Genomic DNA, 23,708 nt, shown 5'->3' on the forward strand with positions numbered 1-23,708 from the left:
ACACGGTTTTCCGAAACTCCTTCACCAAAGAAGACGAAGTAAATATTCCTGAATTCCAATTAAGAACAACAGCCAAGTTGAGAAACATGGAAGTAGATATCCTCGGTGTGACAAAGCAGCTTACATCACTTAATAAAGGCAAGGCCTCCGGTCCAGATTGTATACCAGTTCCTCTCAGAGTATGCTGATAAAATATCTCCATATTTAGCAATTATATATGACCACTCCCTCACAGAAAGATACATACCTAAAGACTGGAAAAGTGCTAAGTCACACCAATACCCAAAAAGGGAAGTAGGAGTAATCCACTGAATTACAGGCCTATATTACTAACGTCGATTTGCAATAGGGTTTTGGAACATATATTGTGTTCAAACATTATGAAGAACCTCAAAGAAAACGATTTAGTGAGACATAGTCAGCACGGTTTCAGAAAATATTGCTCTTGTGAAACACAACTAGTTCTTTATACTCATGAAGTAATAAGTGCTATCAACAGGGGATGTCAAATTGATTCCATATTTTTAGATTTCCAGAAGGCTTTCAACACCGTTCCTCACAAGCATCTTCTAATCAAACTGCGTGCCTACAGAGTATCGCCTCAGTTGTGCGACTGGATTCGTGATTTCCTGTCAGAAAGGTCACAGCTCGTAGTAATAGACGGAAAGTAAAACAGAAGTAATATCCGGCGTTCCCCAAGGAAGTGTTATGGGCCTTCTATTGTTCATGATCTATATTAACGACATAGGAGACAATCTGAGTAGGCGTCTTAGATTGTTTGCAGATGATGCTGTCATTTACCGTCATGTAAAGTCATCAGATGATCAAAACAACTTGCAAAATGATTTACATATGATATCTGTATGGTGCAAAAAGTGGCAATTGACCCTGAATGAAGAAAAGTGTGAAGTTATTCACATGAGTACTATAAGAAATCAGCTAAATTTCGATTACGCGATAAGTCACACAAATCTGAGGGCTGTAAATTCAACTAAATACTTAGGGATTACAATTACAATTATACTAAACTGGAATGATCACATAGATAATATTGTGGGTAGAGCAAACCAAAGACTACGATTCACTGGCAAAACACTTAGAAGGTGCAACAGGTTTGCTAAAGAGACTGCTTACACCACGCTTGTCCGGCCTATTCTGGAGTATTGCTATGCGGTGTGGGATCCTCATCGGGTGGGACTGATGGATGACATCGAAAAAGTACAAAGAAGGGTGGCTCGTTTTGTATTATCACGAAATATGGGAGATAATGCCACAGACATGATATGTGAATTGGAGTGGCAATCATTAAAACAAAGGCTTTTTTCCTTGCGACAGGATCTTTTCATGAAATCTCAATCACCAGTTTCTTCTCCGATTGCAAAAACATTCTGTTGACACCCACCTACACAGGGGGCAATGATCATCTTGATAAAATAAGAGAAATTAGGGCTCGCACAGAAAAATTTAAATGCTCGTTTTTCCCGCGTGCCATTCGAGAGTGGAATAGTAGAGAGACAGCTTGAAGGTGGTTCTTTGAACCCTCTGCCAGGCACTTTATTGTGAATAGCAGAGTAATCACGTACATGTAGATCAAGTGTGAAGAGATGTAAATGGTCTGCAATAATGTTTGCGTACTCCACAGCTGTCATGGTGCCTTTGATTATTACCACAGGCCCCATGGAAGCTGAGGTGACTGCCTCCCATAGCATGATCCTGCCCTCACTGCCTTGCATCTGCAGTGCGTAGTATATTTTGACCAGTCATTTGCCTGAAGAACTGCGTATCCGAACACGATCAGTGATCTAGTAACAAGAAATGTAATTCATCCAACCACATGACACATTTCCAGGGTCCAATCTTGATGAAACTAGCAAGCTAACAATCAACCACTTTTGCCATTTTTGAGATACTCGTTTCCATGTGCAGGACTACAACAATCTGCCCTTTGTCAAAGCCATATTTGTCAGTGGATGTCCCCATATCCAGCCCTATTACTGCTAGAATGATTATTCATTCATCTCTGCTCTCTTTATATACTTTTCTTACCGCATCACATGCCTGCAATACCACCAGGTGCCATTCCATTTCACAGTGGGCATGATTATGTTTTGGCTCAAAAAATGTGTATGCCTCTTTAATGCTCCTGCATTTTCTCTAATATCATTTACAAACCTTCCATTATTTCATCACCTTAGTCTGAAACCAGCAAAGAACTTCATTGGTGTATCTTACGACTATCTCCCTGGCTATAAGCTATTCTTACCCAATTTTAATTTTTGATATGGGCACAGCTGTGTGTGCCTTGATCATTTTGTTGTTTTCCCATTTCTCCTAGCTATCCCCAACATCTATCTATCCATAGCTCACTGAAAACCACTGTTTTTCAATGCTTTGTGTACTGAAAGTTCACACCGCACTGTAGTAAGTCAAAAACACACACACTTTGATTGCAAACATTCCTGTTTAGATAATACGGAAATTTAATTTTGAGGATCATTTACAGTTTACCATAAACCAATCTAGACCATTTTTATTTTTATTTCACTTGGAATTAATCAATTTGCCTCCTTTCTTGTGAAACTGAATGTTAACAGCACTGTTCCAGTCCTCGGACATTTTCTACTTTGGCAGACATCATGTAACCAATTTTTAAAGTTCCTTTTGGATAAATTTTCATCAGGTATAACCAGTTCCACTAAAATACCTTTAGGTGCATTAACTTTTTTCATGCCTCACCTGGTACAACTTTCATGCTATTTTAATTTTTAATGAACTACATTTCTGATTCATCTCTGAAAAATGTAAAAATTTAAAGAAATCGTCAAATACATCTATAATCTTCTCTTTCTTGTTAGGTACTATGCAACCTGCCATCTTACAATCATCATGAGTGGCATGTATCTGATACAAATTCCTGTCTTATTTTCATCAGACTCTTACAGTAAGGGGAAGTACTCAGTAGAATATAAATAATGGAAGTAATGGTAACAACTGGCCTCATAGTTGACAGGTTGAATGGCTGACAGGCGTGACATTCGTAGCTGCAACAGACAGAATACATGCTTTGTTGTTGCTGTAATTTTTATATATTTTGAGAGAGATAAACTCATGCTGCAGTGTTCTCCTTCAGCACACTAGTGTAGAAGCTAGCACAACAACAGCTAAATGAAAAATCCAAGCAATTCACAAGTTTGTTTATATGTAAAAATCGACTTCAGACTTTTCCTTTGAGGGAGACCACTTGTGCAAAATTCATGTGCTGATTTGAGAGTCTAGATTAGTGTATATTACTGTTCACGACAGTTGTGCATAATATTTCATTGACTGTATGAATACCCATCTGTATTGCAATATATTGTGAAATTTCGAACATCCACAAGTGGCATGATAAACTCCTATTGTTATTGTTTATTGTTGGCTTTGTGGCGTTGATAGTTTGTATCGACCATGAAACTTCATAGGCAGTTCGTTTGTGTTTTGTGTCTTCTGCGCTGGTGTTTATGCAATAGATTATATGCACTATGCAATGACCACGCCAAACAATGCCTTGTTCGAAGATGTGGATGCACAACTCCGCTCACCGAGGTTCGTCGTTTCTTCGCTAACGGCGTATTCATCATTTACGCGCAGTGATTCGCGTTCTCAACCAACGCTGTGTGCTAACCTCATTAGTTTTCAACGGTCAACAACTATGCTGTTAGAACTAACAATGGACTCAAACTTCACATCACCGGATTATGCTCGTCTGATAGTGAAATGTGAACTGAATAATATTTTGAATTCTTTCTCCTCAAATTGAGTGTTTCAAGAACAAAGTGATCCCCATCCGACCATGTGTTTAGCCACCCATCGGCATGCTACATCAGTTACTGTCAGGCCATGTGCAATGCCGCCATTACTACAAACTGCGGCGGATCCGTTCCGTGCACGTGGTGTTCCAGTTGTGTCCAATTTACATGCACAATTCAGTGTTTCGCGTAACATGGACCCCTTACCTCGCCTCAGCGGCCTGCCACATGCATTACAGGCATGTTGTGCATCAGATAGTTTCCACGCGGGTGGCATTCTCAATCCCCCCACCCCCCCGTCACTTGTGGAGGGCCCCTGTTTCCTGTCGCTCAACCGCCTGCCACTCCCACAGCACCACCTGTGTCTGCCGCGCTGGTCTCAAGCCCTGTTCCGGAAGTGGGTTGCTTCCGTCCAGCACTCATCACTCATGGTCCAGTTTTTGGGGGCCCTTCATGTGCAGTTCATCCGCCTGTTTCCACAGTACCGACCGTGCCTGCCGCGCCGTGTTTTTGTGACACGCAGTCTACTATGCCAGCTGCCGCTACTACGGATTCACTCGTCTGGTTTACATCCAGGCCTACGGCGCCAGCCTATGACATAACCTCAGTTCTGCTTCTACCCCAGGAGATGTCGAAGCCGCTGTCATCACCCCCCTCCTGGCCACCTGCCGAAACTACCTCCCTTATAGGAGGACAACCCGGCATGGTGGTTTGCGCTCGTCGAGCATCTGTTCGAGTTACATCATGTGTCTGATGACAAGTCAAAGTTTCTCTGCCTCGTCACACACCTCCACAACCATTCGGATTTGATTTGGGACCTGCTCCTTTCACCACCGCGTGCACCAAAATACCAGTTTGTAAAGAAGACTATAATGGAACGACTTGCCTGCTTGCCACAAGAGTTAATAATCAAGATTCTCTACGAGGAGCACCCGGGGGAACACACCCCCTCACAACTCTGGCGCCGCCTCCGATTGCTCGTGAACGAGCATACCATGCACGACGCCACGCTATGGGCTGTGTGATCTGCCTAACTACCTACCGATCTACAAATCCATTTGTTACCACATTCGTTCGAATCCATTGGCTCCTGCTTACACATCGGTGACCAGTTGCATTCGCTGCTGCGGCATCATCAGCCGGTTCATTCCACTCCGTTCGTCGGAACAGCAGCCAATGCATACCGACCTTTGGCCGGTAGAGGCAGGGCTCGCTTCGCCATCACCTCGTCTACTTCTCCTGGCAGCATCTGCTTACTCTCTCTGCTGTCTGAGCACTCCAGGATCGCCCATGCACCTTATGTACTGGTCTATTTACCAGAACAAATCAGCGAGGACAAGCCCCCCCACTGTCGCAGTCTCCACTCCTCCCAAACACTGATCGCAGGAACTAAGAGACGCCGAGTCCTGCGAGGAACGTAACAGGCGTCCTCTTACATTACACTCTGTTCACTTATCTGCCCGGCCGAGTGGTCGTGTCTATGTGACTGACATTACATCAAGTCTAGCTTTTCTGGTCGACACTGGTGCTGACGTATTGATCATACCTACTTCGATGGCTCCACCCGCTTCTTCTGACGATGCCACTTCTACGAGCTGTCAATGTGTCGATGTTACCTACCTCAGGCTCAGTAAAGGTTACGGTGACCCCATCTCCTCCTCTACGTTTTCCGTGGATGTTCTACATTTCCAACATCGATGAACCGATCCTCGGTACGGATTTTTTCGCTCATTACGAACTATCTCTGAATGTCGTACAGGGTTCAGTGCTCCACCATCCTACGAATACTCACATACCGTGCACCCGCACATATGTCCAACGCTCTGTTTCCACCGCAACATATGATGATATACACGAGTGTTCTGCCCTCGAGGGCAACATTGTGACCTGCATTACCAACCTACTGCCAGAATACGACTTGGTGACGCAACTCTGCCAGGACAACGACAAGCTGAAACAACACATTGCATCCACTTACAGCATGCTCGTCATGGCTTGTACCTATCTTCTGCAACTGCAGTTCACGGCGCCGCCACCTAAACAAGATTGCTCGACCGAGCCTAGCTCGAACTCTCATCAGGTTAGTCCACAAACTTTACTTGCGTGTGAAATTCCAACCCCCCCCCCCCCCCCCCCACGTCGCGCGCGCCTCATCTAGGGCCACGTGTTTTAAACAGTGCTGCTAGTGACAGTCACGCACGTGTTGCGACCATGCCCACCTCTCTGACAGCTACCACGCGTGTTAATAAACATTCCCCCTCTCTCTCTCACCAACCACATGACACAGCAGCCATTGAGGCCCCACATGTGCAAGGTGAATAGCGGACAGTCGCCACCCGTTCCCCTTTACTTGGCGCTGCGCGCACACCCACTCCTTCCACACAAGTGCCTGCCGCTCTCCCATAAGAGACATGCGACTTTCGTGCTATCTTTCCCCACTTGCACTAACGGCTTTGCCGTATTGCGCCCTACTCGTCTGAGGACTCAGCGCCAGGATGTTAACCAATCTCATGTGCAGTTCTCAGTTTCTTCCGTCACTGATGGAACGACACTCAAGATAGTTACCACTGCCGGCCCTACTATTAGGCATAAGGTCCGACGCCTCAACTTACCAAGTTGCGCGCGGCTTGGCAGCAGATTAATCAACTTTTGGCAGTAGGTATTCTGCAACCTTCAGATAGCAACTGGTCTTTACCAATCTACCTCGTCCCCAAACATGACGGATCTTTTCCAATGTGCGGCGATTACAGACACTTAAACGCTCGTACCGTCATGGATGATTACCCAGTGCCTAACATCAATGACTTCACTCATATGTTTTCTGGCGCCACAGTTTTCAGTGCTATTGACTGTAAACGCACTTACCACCAGATTCCCATGGCACCGGAATACATTCCTAAAACGGCTATTATCACACCGCTCGGTTTATTCCAATACCACTTCATGCCGTTCGGCCTAAAGAACGCGGTGCAAATGTGGCAGCGTTTCATTGACTTTATCTTGCAACAGTTCAAGTTTTGCTTTGCTTATCTGGATGACATTCTCGTTTTCAGCAGTTTAGCAGAACAACATGAAAATCATCTGTCTATGGTCCTCCATACCTTGAACTCCAATGGTGTCGAGGTCAACAAAGACAAGTTTTAGTTGCGCCAAGTGTCAGTCTCCTTCCTAGGTTACACCATCTCCGCTGATGGAATATAAGCCTCCCAAATCTTGTGTGCAGGCTATCACGACTCTGCCGCCCCCAGCTACTTACAAAGAGCTATGCCACTTCCTTGGCACCATCAATTACTATCGTCACCAACTGCCTTCTGCCGCCGCTGTTCAGGCACCCTGACGGATGCGCTATCAGGCAAACAAACGTCCGGTATCAAACCCGTCTCTTGGACTGCTCTGATGCTAGTGGCCTTCAAGGCTCTGAAGACTTCTTTAGCTCATGCTGTGACCCTCGCTCACCCCGACCCCTTGGCCGAGTTATTTATCACTATGGACGCCAGCAACATCGCGGTGGGACAGTGTTGCAACAATGCAAGGGTGACACGTTTTCTTCCCTTCATTTCTTCTCCAAGAAACTATCTATGGCTCAGAGAAAATATTCTGCATTCGATAGAGAGCTCCTTGCTGTTTACGAGGCAATCAAACATTTCCACTCCAACGTCGAGGGACGTTCATTTTTCATCCTCACCAATCACAAACCACTGGCAGAAGCATTCTGCAAACCACCTGAGGACCCGCCCCTTCGACGTTACCACCACTTTGACCTGGTTTCTCAATTCACAACGGATATCCGTTACATCAAGAGTGCAGATAAAGTTGCTGCGGATTTCTTCTCGCAGATCAGTGCTGTTTCCCGCATTGTTGAGCTTTCTGATCTGGCCTCCCTCCAAGCTTCTGACGAAGTTTTGGTCTCTCCTAAGAGACCCACAAACATCACTTGTTTTCAAAAAGGCTAAATTTCCTGGCATTTCCATTGAGGTGTGGTGTGATTCTTCGACCGGCACCCTATGCCCTTTACTCCCACCCGGGTTGCGCTGAAAGGTTTTCGACGCCCTGCATAACCCAGGCGTTCGAGCCACCAAACATCTCATATCAGAACGTTTTGTTTGGAAGAATATCAAACGGGACTGTCAAACCTGGGCATGCAGCTGCGTCTCTTGCCTCTGGGCAAGTTCGACAGTCCCGCAGGACGATTCCGCCACGTACATATTGATCTGATCGGGCATCTGCCTCCTTCGGACGGGCATAGATATATCTTATCAACTATTCACCGTTTGTCTCGCTGAGTCGAGGCTGTCCCTCTCCCTAACATTACTGCCGAGATGGTAGCCAAGGCTTTCATTGGCTCGTGGATCGCTCGTTTCGGGTGCCTGACCACTATCACCACTGATAAGGTTCGACAGTTCGAATCCTCCGTTTTCGCCTTTCGTCTCTGGTTGGAGGCTCTTCCGTGGGTGCTACTCAGTCTACGCTCGACCCATAAACCTGACCTACAAGGGACTATATCCGAATTTGTTTTCGGCGAGAAACTGTTCCTACTGATGGAACTTATTCTTCCCCAGGTTAGCAAGGATCTTCCCCCCCTTGCCAGATTCAATTAGCCGGATGCACAAGCATTTTCAACAAAAGCGTTTGCGCTCATCCATCAGTCACTCACCGCCTGAGGCTTATGTTCCCACTGCACTCTCTGACTGCTCCCACGTCATGCTACGTAATGATGCGGTTAGGCAGCTTCTTCAACCTCCTTATCTTGGACCTCACAAGGTCCTGCGGCACTGGGACATGACTTTTAATATCATGATTAAAGACTGCACACAGACAGTTTCTCTGCATCACCTGAAACTGGCTCTCATTGACCCTGATGGTCTCACACCGCTGCAGTAGGACTCTGCAGACGATCCATCCTTGATCGAGAATGAAGACTTGCTACCATCAACCTCACCGCACAACTCCTCCACCGAAGACTGTTCAATGGTTTCCCGACCTCACCCCGCTTCACCTTGCATAGATTTCGCGCCCTCACCTCCAACGTCGGAGACACACACACCTACTATCAGTTTGTCCTGCAGCGTGCCGCCACACCGAGTGAACGACGTTTCTATAGTGACGTTCGACGACCGAGTGCTCATTCTTTTGTCAGATACCGAGGTCCCACCATCAGACGGTCCCATACACGTCAACACTGCACACAACCTCACACTCTCGCATGAGTGTGATCGAGCATCTCTATGTGGTTTCATTACTACGGACGGCTCAATCCACTTAAGGGCCACACACACCTCCACCACACCGTCGACTGCCCCGCCCCCTTACACCCAGGCCGGCTGATGTCTCATCCGCCCATGATGGCTGATTGGGTACTAAGTGGACCCGCCTCTCGCCGCTCCGCCTGCACAACCCACCTTGTTCGAGATGGAAGTATCTGTGGTACACTGCCTACGCGCACGATTTTCACAGACGTCGATGCCCGCATGCCCTCACCCTTGGACATCTGTAGTACTCCGTACTGCAGGGAAAAGGGGGGGGGGGGGCACTTTGTGGCGTTGATAGTTTGTATCGACCATGAAACTTAATATCTGTGAACTCTAAGTGCTCTGCCGAGCCTCCATCTTAACTTTATTTTAGTCATTTCCTTGTTATACTTCATTCTGTACGGACACAGTGTCAGGTTAAGTATATACGAACTATGACATATACAGGAATTAAATTTTCTATATCCTGATTACTGATCCCATTCCCTAGCTTAAACGTAGTTGTGCTCTTTTAAAATTTTTGAGAAAAGTAGGCCCATCGTTGTTCAGAACAGTCATTCTCTAATTACACTGTATAATTACCTGAGAACCAGGTTATTTAAGACAATTTTTGGACGCTTACAAAACTATATTTTCCTATGTTACCAGTACGAATGTTTTTGGAGAAATTATTTCGTAGCAAATCGGCTTTTCACATCCCCCCTATTCTCCAGACTTGGTTCCCCAATTTGAAGAAATGGCTGGCGGGACAAAGATTTTATTCAAGGTGATTGCAGCAACTAATAGCTATTTTGCAGACTTGGACAATTCCTATTATTTGGAAGGGATCAACAAATTAGAACAGCATTGGACAAAGTGTATAAGTCTAAAAGGAGACTATGTCGAAAAATAAAAAAGATTTACTCCAAACACGTAAGTAGGTTTCATTTTTGCACGGACTTTTCAAATGTATGTTACCAATATGCAACATGTATACACTTGACTAATTATTTCAAATTCAGTGCATGTATGAATTGTATTTACTATCTTAACACTGACTTGTTACTACACCGTATGTGCAAACTATGTACAAAATCAGAATTTACAGGACCTTTAAGGAAATACAAATAGTGCTAAGAACCATAACAGAGTTTTTTTATTTTTTACTTACTATCACTTTCTGCCTCATTGGCCACAGAGATTGCATTCTGATTACTCTCGTCTGTGGTAGACATTTCTCCCATCAGATCACTACTTCTTTCATTGTTTGTAGCCTGCAATATTTACACAAGTTATTCAGCTACCAAATTAACAAACAAAAGAAATATTTGATGCAATTAGATTATAGGCAAGATATGCGTCATAACAAGAATTATGCATATTCGCTTCACATCACATTCGTTGGCTATTATATACTGTTATATTCTGGAGGAAACAACCTATTGCAAAACAAATAAATACATTCACTGCCTGAAAAAGCTATCAGAATATAGAATTGTGTCCATCACAGACACTCTTCTAGATACTTGTTTTGAAAGATGGGTATCCTTACCACCCCCTAACAGTAATTTTTTTTCCCTGTTGACCTTTGTCTGTAATAACTTTTCTCTCTACAAAGACAACAGCAAATAATATGGCTACAAGACTAGTACCAAAAACCGTTTGCACACTGACATGCAAAGTCTACATCTGGTTCGAAAAGGAGTTGATTACTGCAGCATTAAGCATTCCCACCACATATCAAATCCCTTCGTAAAGAACTGCCAACATTCAAATTCTGAAAGAGTACCTAATATAGAAATCTTTTAATGTAGCTGATGAATTTTTGAGAGAAAATGAATACCACCACTACTGTTTTACAAATACTTATTTTTAGCACTGTTTTAGGCATTCAAAATTTTGGTATTCAATATTCACATATTTATTTACTGATTGTAATGCATAGCTTAACTTTGCTTACTGTCTGTATTATTGATCCTTACTCAGTGTACCAAAACTTTCTGTTAACTGGGTATATTTTATTTACATTGTGTCTTATTTTATTTATGCGCGTTATATCTAAACTATGTACAATCTGACACATTCTATATCCTTTCAATTGGCTTGCGAACAAGATCCATGGAACGTGAAATAAATATGTAAGTAAATAAAAGTCATCTCACAATAAAACTGTCACTTTCCAACCTAGCCTATATGTTGAGCTAAGCTACAGGTAAGTCTATCATCAAATCAACATTTAAGAAAATAATACAGAAATGAAACAAAACAATTATCAAAGGTGCTCTGTTCTCCCTCTGTTTGCCCACGTGTGGTGTTACATACAATAACATTATGTTAGGGGGCACAACTGATATTTGTCAATTCAACTCATAAGCATGTGCGCAACTATTCCTTGTCTCACACCAAAATACTACACCTGCATACACTGACCTGGTTGTTGTTACAGTCTTTGTTCCTATTCCCTTCACCAGTGTCAATTTCCCATCGTTGCTGCACATGAGTCCTAGAATGTGACTTCAGGCTATGCGGAGTGGAGAATGCACGACCACAATCCCACTGTTCACATGCATATGGACGTTCCCCACTGTGGGTGCGACTGTGAGTTTTAAGGTGATGACTTGCTGTGAATGCCTTTCCGCATCCATCCTCAGGGCACCTGTAACAATGGAATGATTTACCCGTACATAAATAAAATTTACACGTCTGCAATCAAAATGTCAAGGTATCCACTCTTACAAGCAATGAATAAGCAATCTCCATTCATCTCATCAATTTAGAGGCACTCTAAGAAATGTACATAATTTTAAAACACGTTATATTTGTATCATCTTACATGGAAGAAAATGCAGGTCTATAAATAAACTGAGTTATTCACGTGAGAACACAAAATATATTTTGTAACAATCTAAAGCTGTGGTTCAAATCTGTGGAGCTCCACACCTCTTTAGTTACAATATTATGAGAAGGAAAGTGGCTACCCACCATATAGCGGAGATGCCGAGTCGCAGGGAGGCACAACAAAAGGACTCTCACAATTATAGCTTTCAGCCATTAAGGCCTTTGTCAACAACACACACACACACACACACACACACACACACACACACACACACACACACACACCTGCAGTCTCAGGCAACTGAAACCACACTGCGAGTAGATGGAAGTGGCGACTGGGTGGGGGTAAGGAAGAAGCTGAACGGGCGGGCGAAGGGATAGTATGGTGGGAATGGCAGACAGCGAAGTGCTGCAGGTTAGACTGAGGACAGGGGAGAGGTGGGGAGAGGGGGGGGGGGGGGGGAATAGCGGAAAAGGAGAAAAATAAAAAGACTGGCTGTGGTGGTGGAATGATGGCTGTGTAGTGCTGGAATGGGAACAGGGAAGAGGCTGGATAGAGAGGACAGTGACTAATGAAGGTCTTTTTGAGAGCTATTCATCTGTACTGTGGTATCTAAGAAAAAATACTGAATAACTTTGCAGAGTTGCAAGAAACAATTTCCACAGTTTTGAATGTAAAACATGCAAATCAACAAAAAATTAAGAAAAAATGAGCTACTTCTAAATCAGGACTCATGCTACATGAGTCTAAACCACTTATAATTGAAATAACGGAATGTCCAAATTCCACTATTTCATGTTTGTGCAGGGCTCATTATAAGAAATTAATAAAGAAAAGGTATCAATTTCTTTTCCAAAAGGTGGACTGTCATGCTGTATTAATCTACAAGCAACTTCTTTCATTCAAAATTAAAGTAGATAAAAAGACTATTAACAACATTCATAGCAGAAAAGGCACACCCAATTACCAGCTACCAGAATACAAACAATGTAATGGGACTGACAAATACATACATTTAAATATACAGTTCAACAGAAAAAATGTATATTCTACATGATGAATCATTGATTTTCACCAGTGGCATAGGAAACGTGAGAAACTATTAAATGCTTTAAACAACATGATGACTGTAACACACACACACACACACACACACACACACACACACACACACACGACGTGACAGCAGGCAAACATTATGTCACCGGTCAAAGCCGACAATGCATACTGAGTATTCGTCTTGACTGCAGTTCAACCTCTGCTTGTGTACACACATTTTAAAAATGCAATCAGTAGCACTACAGCAAACAGGATTTGATGATGACAATTGGTTTGTGGGGCGCTCAACTGCGTGGTCATCAGCGCCCAGCAAACAGGATTTGAAAGGGCATGGCACTCAATTCCTGAACAGATAGGAAAGTTAATCAAAGTAGTGGATCAGGTGAGACTAGATACAGAAAATGGATCAGGTGTGGTGGACTAACAGAAAAGATTGTGTCAATAAGGCTTACTGGGGTTTAAGAGCCATCTTGAAAGCGGGCCCATTGTCTTAGAAACAAGAACTACTAAATACCGGTAACCTAATGATGTCTGTGACTTGTAAGGTGTCTGTGTGATCTGAAGAAACTCATAATTATCAGTGCCAATGCACTGACACTAGTCATAATTTGTTGTTGGCATATTTTACAGGAGTAGCCAGCAGTGGCTGCTTCTACCTGTTAGTATAACTTGACTCATTTGACATGCATGAAGGATCTTCAAGATAGGATTTTCTGGAACCTTATGTGTGAATGAATGAACATGTCCCTGGCAACTATAACCTATTTTGCCATAGGCATACTATCAGAGTAAGCTTAAGCATATTTAATTTTTAGACCAATGACTTCTGCAATTATGAAGCAGCTACTGAATATGTTGTTCAATGATTTCATTCAATATTCGCATGTCTTACACATAGTGTCAAACTGGTGAATTTAATTTGTGTTAGGTTTGACTGATGACTCCCTGTTTAATAATTCTCCAAATAATATCACTATTTTAATACAGGGTGTAGGCATTTCACAGCTTCAATCATGAATGGTCTTTTGAAACTTGACTGGCAATAAAGTGTGGGATGAGGTGGGGTGCGAATTACTACTTCTTGATAGTTTGAGAGTTGAATATTCCACAGATTGATCACATGACAGATCTCAACTTATATGGAATGAAGTTTAACACAATTCATTTCTAGAAATGGGCACATGGTTTACACCTACAAACACACAACAGCGAAAAATGTTTTATTTCAATAACAGCAGAATTTTTTTTGTGTTTGTGTATGCTACAAACATAAAATAATATATATGTATAATATAAAAAAGTATATATATTGAAATGTTTTTGTGGTACAGAAGGAACCATTGTAAATCCAACTTTAACTTTTTGAAGCCTAATTGTTGAGAGGGGAGTCCACTTGTGTACAGTCAGTTCTCCATGTTCAATGGGCAAGATATTTAAGTGAGCAAACCTGTCGCCTTCATCAAGCTGATAAAACGACATCCTAAAGGGATGATGGGGGGGCGACAGTGGATGCAAGTGGCTTATATACCCTCCTTGTTTCTCGGTCAGCATTCTGTACACCTTCCACGCCTGAAGGAGAGCACTGGCCAAGTCAGTGTTCATGTTTGGCACAGTGGCTGTACAGGCAGTAACGGGAGCATATAGTCTGTCAGTAAACTGAAGAGCGAGCGAGTCTCCACTCTACCTACACATCTACGTCACAAGGCACTACTATAAGCTGTTTCAGAAGGTAGTGCCATCCCCGCCGCGGAATGCACTTTAAATCTGTGGTGACATACTGCCAAGGAAAATGTATTTTTTGTTTCACGGCAGTAAATAATTTCCATAATATTGACACTATTTTTTTGGTTTATGTAACAGTTCTCCATTGTTTGTCGAATGACCGATTTTGTGAACTGTCTATAATGATGGGTTTCCTCCCAAAATTATCAGTTTCCCTTCATGGCGACTCCAATAAACCATGCAGCTTATTTTTGCATCCTTCCTTACGTGTCCTATTGTGGCGAGGCTGACATTTGCATAAATCGCAGCCCTTTGATTGGGACTGGTAATATTAGCAGACAGTTCTTTTGTGTGGCCTCCTTAACATTAGAGACGATCAAACGTTTGTTACTCCACAAATACCTCCTCTTCTTCGTATTCCGCACATTTTCTTACAATGCAGGGTGATTATCCATCACTTCTGGATACCAAAGTATATCAGTGAGTATACAAAGTTAACTGACTGACACGGGCAACTAAGATCCCACGAACAGAAACAATGTCTATCACTACATGCCGATCTAACCGCTAGACAGGAAATGGACAACTGATTTTGGGTGCTCCTGTAGGACAGTGGCTGCATTTTTAAAGGGAGGGCCACTTTCCCCACCACGAGCGCTGCTTGCTCTTGAGTTTACAGACTATAGCTGTATAGCATTGGAATTCATCTCATTGTGGTTGCTGAATACCACATTCTTCTCTTAAATCATACTGAGGACACGTTCCCCGACCTTGTTTAGAATGTACTAACTAGCTAGCTAGCTAACTAACTGACTAGGTGCACTCGTGATTTAACAGTAGATCCTTGGTTCATATTTGGACAGCTTCTTTCAGAAGACAGGCGGATTGTCAACAGCTATGCCAGTGAAACTACCTCTGCAACAAACACTATCAGTGATTTGGCAGATATGCATGTAGACATTATAGCATACCGAATTTTATTCTAGAGATGTAGGACAGACGGAAGGTGGGAGGTAATTAAGTTGTGTTGGTCACTTTGTCAGAACATTTGATGTTGGTGTTAGACACCGAAAATCAGCTGTACATCAGTGGACTGTATCACCAAGAATCCGCTTGCATCTCATGCAGTTGTACAAAATGTACAGTCATTTTCAGTGAAAAGTTTTTTTTGTCAACTGCCACATGAAGAAGTTCCAAGAAAACAATCCCGAATGAACATTACACAATATTCTTATCACACTTGCTTTGTGCACTGAAAATTATCTCTGAAAGTTAATGAAAAACTGTAGCAAAAAAAACTCAATTTTTTTATTGGCTCATCAATGGAATTAAGAGATTGTGTGTTAAAGCATTTTTTTCAGAATGATTTCATTACATTAATTAAGGCTGCTAATAATTGCTGTCATGAAATTTTACGATATTTCTGTGAGGCAGGTTACCATTGTTTTATTATTCTATATGGCATTAGTAAACAAAAATGACTGAAATATATGATTTATTGACTTGCTTTCGGGAGAAAAAACAAAAATGAGTAAAAGTTGGTGACCTAAGCTGCTTTAGGTTCATAGTTTTCAAACATCATAAAAGTGTCTACCATAGAGTTCACAGAGAAAACCATACAATGTTTTCTTTGTTTTTTCCACTTTTAGATTTTGAGAACAGAAGCCACTGAAAACCCAACAACAGTTTTTTCTGCAGCACACATTCAAACAGCCATACAATAGGAAAAACAAAAGTCAAACGACCTAGTGCATAGAAAGAATTTCGAATCTCAGATAATCATTACTGTCAACCACATCCATATTTTATCATTCAATTCTTGACATCATGAGACTTCAGACAGCTGACTCTCACATCAAATACTCACACTGCTATTGCCTGAATTATGTACTACTTACTTGTATGGCCGTTCCTGTGTATGAGTCCGTACATGTTTCTTAAGGTCGCTTAAGGTGGTGAAGAATTTTAGGCAACCTTCACTGCCACAATTAAAGGTATTTCCACTGTGGAGTCTTTGGTGTGCTTTCAGTCTACATACAATATGAAACAAACATTCAAAATATGGCAAGCTATGGATAAATAAAACGTATTCTTCTTCAAGTCTGCTTACCTGTATAGAGTATTGAAAGCTTTTTCACAGCCATCATGATTACATTCAAATGGTTTTATCTTTGTGTGTACACGAATATGTATCTTCAAACTATAGGATGTAAGGAAAGCCTTTCCACAACTAGGCTCTGAACATTTGAATCTGTACTCCCCTAAAAATGAGACATTGTCAATCTGTGCCAATACACAACACTATGGTTCTAACGTATTAACAAGTCAAACTGCACAGGTTACCTTTGTGAGTTTTCATATGAGTACGGAGGTTCCCAACAGTACTATATGTACGGCTACAACCGTCATATTCGCAATGATACCTTTTAATTTCTCTCCTGTTTGTGGCAGGATCTGTGGATTCTATTGTTATAGTAGCATGAGATGGATGCTCTGGCATTTTTCCGGAATTTCCTGGGTTGATATGCATGTATATTTGATCAGAGCTGATGGTATGATGAATATACCTGCATAAATTGTTTCAAACTATTAACAATGTTTCCTGATTTTTGTTGTTGGTCAAACATTAACGAACATAATCGTTGTTAGTACTACGCAGTGTTGTTAGTCATTGTCTATGAACAGATTGTGTCGTACATCCAGAAGGAATTAGACAGATTATCTCTCATTTGAATTGTTAATTCTCGCACGAATAATTATTGTCAAGTCCCAGCAGCAAATGTAACTAAAGAATAAAATGATACGTGTAAATTCAGATGAACCATATCACTGTAAACACCACGCAGGAACACGTGAACAAAAACAAACAACCCTTCATACCCAGCGTTTTCATCGTTTGAGTGTAACTGGCCGAGGTAAGTAGAGGACTCCGGAGTATTTTCATCTGACAGTTTGGAAGTCGTATATACTGGCAGTTGTTCAAATACTTTGCCCATGACTGGGATGTCAAAATCATTAATACACTCCTGTATGTCATCGGACAATAATATGTTATCCAGCGATGTATCGGATTTGTCTGCATCATCCATTCCAAACCTGTCGTCTGCCCATGTAGCCATGTTTAACTGACACTCCCCCCTTTGCTATCGATAATGTAACTAACTTCAGATGAATATTGCAACTCGCGAATTACGAACAAGTACATATTGGGGTAAAAATGATAAATAAGTGTTGGTAAAACTTATGAACTGAATCATATGTCTAAAGTTAGAGCATTTTGGTATTAGGTTTTGTTTGATCAAGTCAGAGATTGTTAACATCAGCAGCACGACGATATAAGAATCTTTGTAACCCAGCCAATTATACAATCCTTGGTAGTGGCCATCCTTTTCCGGTACAGTAGCAGCAATGGTGAGTGTGTAATAACTAAACTGCAACATATCAATAATCATCGAAGTTATAAGATTTGCTTGCATTTTGATATTTTTAGTTTTTCAACTCCTCGAGTGTTTGGAAATTATTGCGATTCGAAATCTTACGAAATTTGTGTATCGTAGTTTATTTAACATGTGAGTTGGTTTAGGACTCGTTTTGTGATTTTTCTTTTTCCGCCTCACTGCGAAGCTAGAAAACTCTAAAGAGTTCAGAATTGTGAAGAAATATAATTACCTGACTATTGTAGCAATTTGGTACCGTTACTGCTTATTCCTATAAGAGGACGCTGAAAAACACTTGAGGTTATGGATGGAGGCACAGATGGTATGTTATTTCATAGTAGAAATATTTGTGAATGGAGAATAATGCACTCTTTATTTTCAGGCTCGCGGGCCCAAGAAACATTTGAAGCGTCTAAATGCACCGAAGGCATGGATGTTGGACAAACTTGGTGGTGTTTATGCGCCAAGACCCAGCACTGGCCCTCACAAGCTTAGAGAGTCACTGCCTTTGGTCATCTTCCTTCGAAACAGACTCAAGTATGCGCTGACAAACAGTGAAGTGACAAAGATAGTTATGCAGCGGCTAATAAAAGTCGATGGAAAAGTCCGTACAGATCCGAACTACCCAGCAGGATTCATGGGTGAGTCCCTTAAAGTGTAATTCTTCATTACTATGTACAATCGGTATCGGATCTGTTAGAACAGCTGAATCTTCATGTGGTGTCCATTATCGCACTCTAACTGCAACTGTATATTTCCTGTTCCAACTTGTATCTTCAGTGTGTTAGTGGGGTGGCCAAATTCTGAGAGATGGTTAGACACTTCTTTAGTAAACACAGATCTTGAAAATCTTAATTGTATCCTTTATAAAATGGCTTGATTTTCGTTGTAGTTGAGAGTTTGCTGTTAATGTCAACTATAATTCCTTCTGCAGCCAGTCGGTTAACAAAAAGTTTCTGGATATTGTTACATATCGCTAGGTACTTGTCACTGGGTGAGAGCGAAGTAATGGTAATGGTTAGAATTGTTTTAAATTTTGATTGGTTTTTGACTAGGTTGAGCCCATATGTAGAACACCAGGTAGTGTGCAGAAATGTTCAGGCACGCATACAATTGCAATTAGTCTGCGTGTGATTACTTATTTCTAGCTATGCAGCGTATCTTGAATTGAAACAATGTATATAGACGGGGGTATTGTGTCTGAAAAACATTGAATTAGTTTAGTAAATGAACTGTACATAGGTGATGTAAATGATTTTGGTTATTTACATTGATTATATTGTTTGACAATAGTGACATCCTTCATACCTCATGTAGTACTTGTTGAAGGCAGATTGTTTATAAACATGGACTGGATGTCAAATTTGACACACTCAAGCATATCAAGACTTGAATCAACTGGATGGGGTTCTGCTGTACATCTTGGATACACAGTATTTATCATAGGTGTCATGTCATAAGGGAGGAAAAAGTAGTGACCTTCAAACTTCTCTCTATATGATAATTTGTTGCTGGAAATACTACAGCTACTGGAATTTCTTCATACTCTCCTCCACACAGATGGATTGGCAGCTAATTTGTGAAAGACAAATTTTGCAACTAAGTACCACACAGTTTGGCCTTTAACTTCAAACAGGGAAATTATTTTTGCGAACTCAACATTCTTAAGACTGCTGATCTGGCTTACAGACCCTATTGTAGGTTTGCTAAGCTGCTGTTTCTCATGCAAATAGCAGTGCCATGATACCTCCAATACTGATAGCCACTGTCTTCTAGACAGACACCTTTTAGAATCTCTCCATTTCCAACTTGGCTTGTACATGAATTTCTGAAAATGTTGCTGTGGTGGGCAGATCCTACCTATGCCATATTTAAATGTCCCCGCTCAGCATCTGAGATGTTTTGTTTAACGAAAACCACCAGTGATGACTCCTAAATCGTTGCACTTTTCGCACAAGATGATTTGGTGGGTATATGGGTACAGTCTGTAGTGCCTGAACCACCAGGTAAATGCACTACTTGATAAAAAGTTGTGCTGTTTCTTACTTCATTTTCTTCCATAGACATTTTGATCAATCTTTCTTCAATGACGCAAAGCATGCTGATATCTTATGGACAAATCTGTGCAAGCTGTTGCTATATCTGCGTTAAACAACCACCACTTGAAAAATGTCGTGTAGCACAAAATTTGCATGCTAAAAGTAACATGCACATTGGATTTAGTGGCTGGTTGATTTCAGCAGATTCATTCTCAACCTCAACTGCTGCACAGTATTTGTATCCAAGTGAAACCTTAGCTTGAATGATTTATCATTTTATTTGAAGAATTGGTTCACCCTTTCACGGAATGTGTGGTGAGTTCTTTAGAATTGTTGTCCTCAGTTTACATAGATTTACTCAAAAAGAAAGGAAACAGTACGTCACATCATGTAGGTGTTTGCTCACAAATGTTGGTCACTGCAGTGACCCAGATGATTTGGAAAATGGAAAGTATGTACTGTTGTAAGTATTTTCATGACTGATACCATAAAGTAGTATCAAATGGAAAAATCCTGAGAACTGATCTTTTTTCAAATCTGAGGTCCCCTGTTTTTCATGCAACTGAGCTACTGGTACCATTATCGAGCGATGCGGTGCAGTGGTTAGCACAGGGGAGCATTCAGGAGGACAACGGTTCAAACCCGCTTCCAGCTATCCTGACTTAGGTTTTCCATGAATTCCCTCAATTGTTTCCTGGGACAGTTTCTGTAAAGAGCATGGCTGACTTCCTTCCCCATCCTTCTCTGATCTGATAGACCGATGACCTCTCTGTTCCCCTCCCTGAACCTACCAACCGGTACCATTGTATAATCACTCTGATGAATATCACTTTGCTAAATGATACATTAATGCTTGCATATGTTTTATTGATAAACACATATCTAGATCTCTAAAGCATGTGTTTGGTGGTTAAAAATTTGATACGGATTTTATAGTTGAGCCAAGAGAACATTTGAGGGATGTACAATCATTATTGGATGCTGTTAAAATCCATATGCAATGTGTCCATAGTTAAGTTTCAAAACACTAGAAATTGAACCGCTGATCAGAAAGTCAAATTTGAATGACATATTACTGATGCTGGGGAAACTTCATGGAACTAAAATAAATTCAATAAAAATTTTACCAATTGATGATGCTGTAAGTGTCTTTAATGTATATGGGGATCAGTTACAAATGACAGGTGATTCGCAATATGATGACTATGGTTTGAATTGCACTTTACACCTTCCTACTAGAGTGTGTGTGTGTGTGTGTGTGTGTGTGTGTGTGTGTGTGTGTGTAAAAGTTCGATCATCAACAGTAGTGGTACTGTTACGTAAGCCTTTCCACCAAGGTTGTACAATGTTGGATGGGAAGAAGTGGTTTTTAATTGTCCTGAGGCCAAAAACTGTGTAAAAAGAATGACATTGGTTTCTACTTGTCATGGGCCAGAAATCACATAAAAAGCAAAACATCGGTTTCTAATTATCGAGAGACTGGTGCAAGACCTGTGTAGTATGCAGTTCATACTTTTTGCAAGTTGAAATCGAGAAACAGCATGTCACAAGACAGATTGAAGTGTCTTGAGGGTCATGTTTAGAATGTTGCACAGTGTGCGACTTCATTTCAGCTATGTTGGTAATTCAAGGGTTGAACACACCTTTCAGATCACCCAACAGCCATAAGTCAAGTGGATTAAGATGTGATATGGACAGCCAGGCTGTAGGGAAATGATCGTAAATAATGCTGGCATTTCCAAAATGACTGCTGTAGCTATTTCATTGGCTGTGCAATGTGTGAAGTAATGCAGCCTTGCATAAAAATGGTCGTACCTACACATCCGCCTGTGGAAAGGTTGGAAAGACTTGGGTGTGCAAAAGACTCTCATAGTTCTTAACATTGACTGTATAGGCAACAGGAACTGCAGGACTCATCCTTTCAAAATCTTCTGGTCATACAACAAACAGTGGCATTAACCTGCACCACACGGTCACCTTTGCAGAATGTAGTACTGCTTGATGTACATGTGGATTTTCGGTTGCCCATATTCTGAAATTACGTGTCCTAAGATATAGAAATGGGAATTGTCCAGAGAATTTTCCTTGGCCATTCATTGTCCACTTCCATGCGAGCAAGAAATTGCAGAACGAACATTTGTCTCATTGGCGAGTCAGCAGTAAGAAACACCTGACCACAGGTGATTATGTATAGACAGCACTGCAGGACTTTTGTAGATTTTTATGCACCATTCTTGCAGAAATGACTAGCATTCTTGCAATTCGCTGCACAGTGCACGTTTGCTAACTGCCACTCCACCCCTCCTGTAATGCTGTGGCCACACCTTTGACCGATATGGAATAGACTGCTTTCCTCCCTCTGCCACATTGCTCTCAAAAAGAACCTTTCTTTTTGAATTTTGTGATATCAGGCCCATGCTCTTTTTCATAACATGTCTGGAACTTCTTCAGAGCTACTGACAGTCACTGTTATTGTAAAAGAGCTTCACCAGCAGCGTGTGATCCTTCGTAGAGACAGTCGTATTGGTTGTCTCAAGTGCAAACTGAGGAACAGCTGTGTGCCACTCATATGTTGGTGAGTGTATTCTGATGCTGATTTTACTATCTTACTCTTCTGCTAAGTGTCTGTAAAAAGCCTTTAAACGAATTACATAAATTGAGTTGCCAACAAGAAGTTATCGTATAGATCGAAAAAATAGCTTCAGCAATGTGGGAGTGGTGTATTCACAAATTTTAGTAATTTTTTATTCATAAGACATGTTCTTTAGTATTCTAATTTGTACTTGCTTAAAACAAAAGCATTGTTGAAGAATCTCATCACTTCGTAAACTGACAATCACAGTTGAACTTGTCTTTGATCTTCAAATTTTTGCCTGTCAAATAATATCCTACTTCATGGTGATGTACTCTGGTATTGCTGTTTAGACAAGATTTCAAAGTTAACCTTGATATGAGGTCATTTTTGTTAATATAAGGTCAGATTCCATGTTCATTTGGCCCTTAATGTATCTCAGAAATGCTCTGTGATATTTGGTTAAGTAACACTTAGTGGCTATAGCATAATGTGCCATCATTGGTAACAATTCATACGATTAACGAATGGAGCTCAGAAATGTGATCTGCAATGGGTTGTTGGTAGTTAATCAGAATGATGATCCATAATTTTTTATGGTTCTTAGAGTTTTGCTGTTTTAATAGATTAAAATGCAATCACATTGTCACATTTTGGCAAAATTGGAAAAAAATAAGGTATAAAAGTGGCTTAGTGCAGTGATGAATGTATTTCTTAGGCTATACTATGCGTTAGTCTATTTGTGCAATCATATTTTTGCATAGATTCATTGGAATCGCCAACTTGCAAACTGATTGTTGAAATGCAATCTAATCTAGGCTTCATGCCATATTACAGGTCTGTCAGTGCATCTAATCTTTTCCATTTGCCGAATAAATATGAAAATTAGTAACAAACTTTAAAAAATCATAACCAGGTCATACTGGAAACAGCTTTCTCCAACTTGTATCTTATCTCAAAAGGAATCATTATTCAGTGATCCTAATTGGCTACTGTATACTTACACAGTTGGCGATGACCAAAC

At 41.3% G+C, this 23,708-nt stretch overlaps 2 protein-coding genes across 2 annotated transcripts in view; one reads left to right on the forward strand and one right to left on the reverse strand.

The window, feature by feature from the left end:
• The window catches only part of LOC124545267, a 61,236-nt gene extending 43,481 nt beyond the window's left edge, over positions 1-17,755 (reverse strand). Inside the window, exons 1-6 of the mRNA XM_047124148.1 lie at positions 17,517-17,755; positions 16,980-17,203; positions 16,747-16,897; positions 16,535-16,666; positions 11,447-11,672; positions 10,188-10,290 (exon numbers count right to left, since the gene is read on the reverse strand). Coding sequence (XP_046980104.1) covers positions 10,188-10,290; positions 11,447-11,672; positions 16,535-16,666; positions 16,747-16,897; positions 16,980-17,203; positions 17,517-17,755 — 1,075 coding nt within the window. The remainder of the gene's footprint in view (positions 1-10,187; positions 10,291-11,446; positions 11,673-16,534; positions 16,667-16,746; positions 16,898-16,979; positions 17,204-17,516) is intronic.
• A 153-nt stretch (positions 17,756-17,908) lies between these two features.
• The window catches only part of LOC124545424 (40S ribosomal protein S4), a 32,939-nt gene continuing 27,139 nt past the window's right edge, over positions 17,909-23,708 (forward strand). The window contains exons 1-2 of the mRNA XM_047124339.1: positions 17,909-18,047; positions 18,456-18,714. Of these exons, the coding sequence (XP_046980295.1) occupies positions 18,045-18,047; positions 18,456-18,714 (262 nt within the window). The 5' untranslated portion in view covers positions 17,909-18,044. The remainder of the gene's footprint in view (positions 18,048-18,455; positions 18,715-23,708) is intronic.

This window comes from Schistocerca americana, chromosome 8 (assembly GCF_021461395.2).
Source record: "Schistocerca americana isolate TAMUIC-IGC-003095 chromosome 8, iqSchAmer2.1, whole genome shotgun sequence".
NCBI lineage: Eukaryota > Metazoa > Arthropoda > Insecta > Orthoptera > Acrididae > Schistocerca > Schistocerca americana.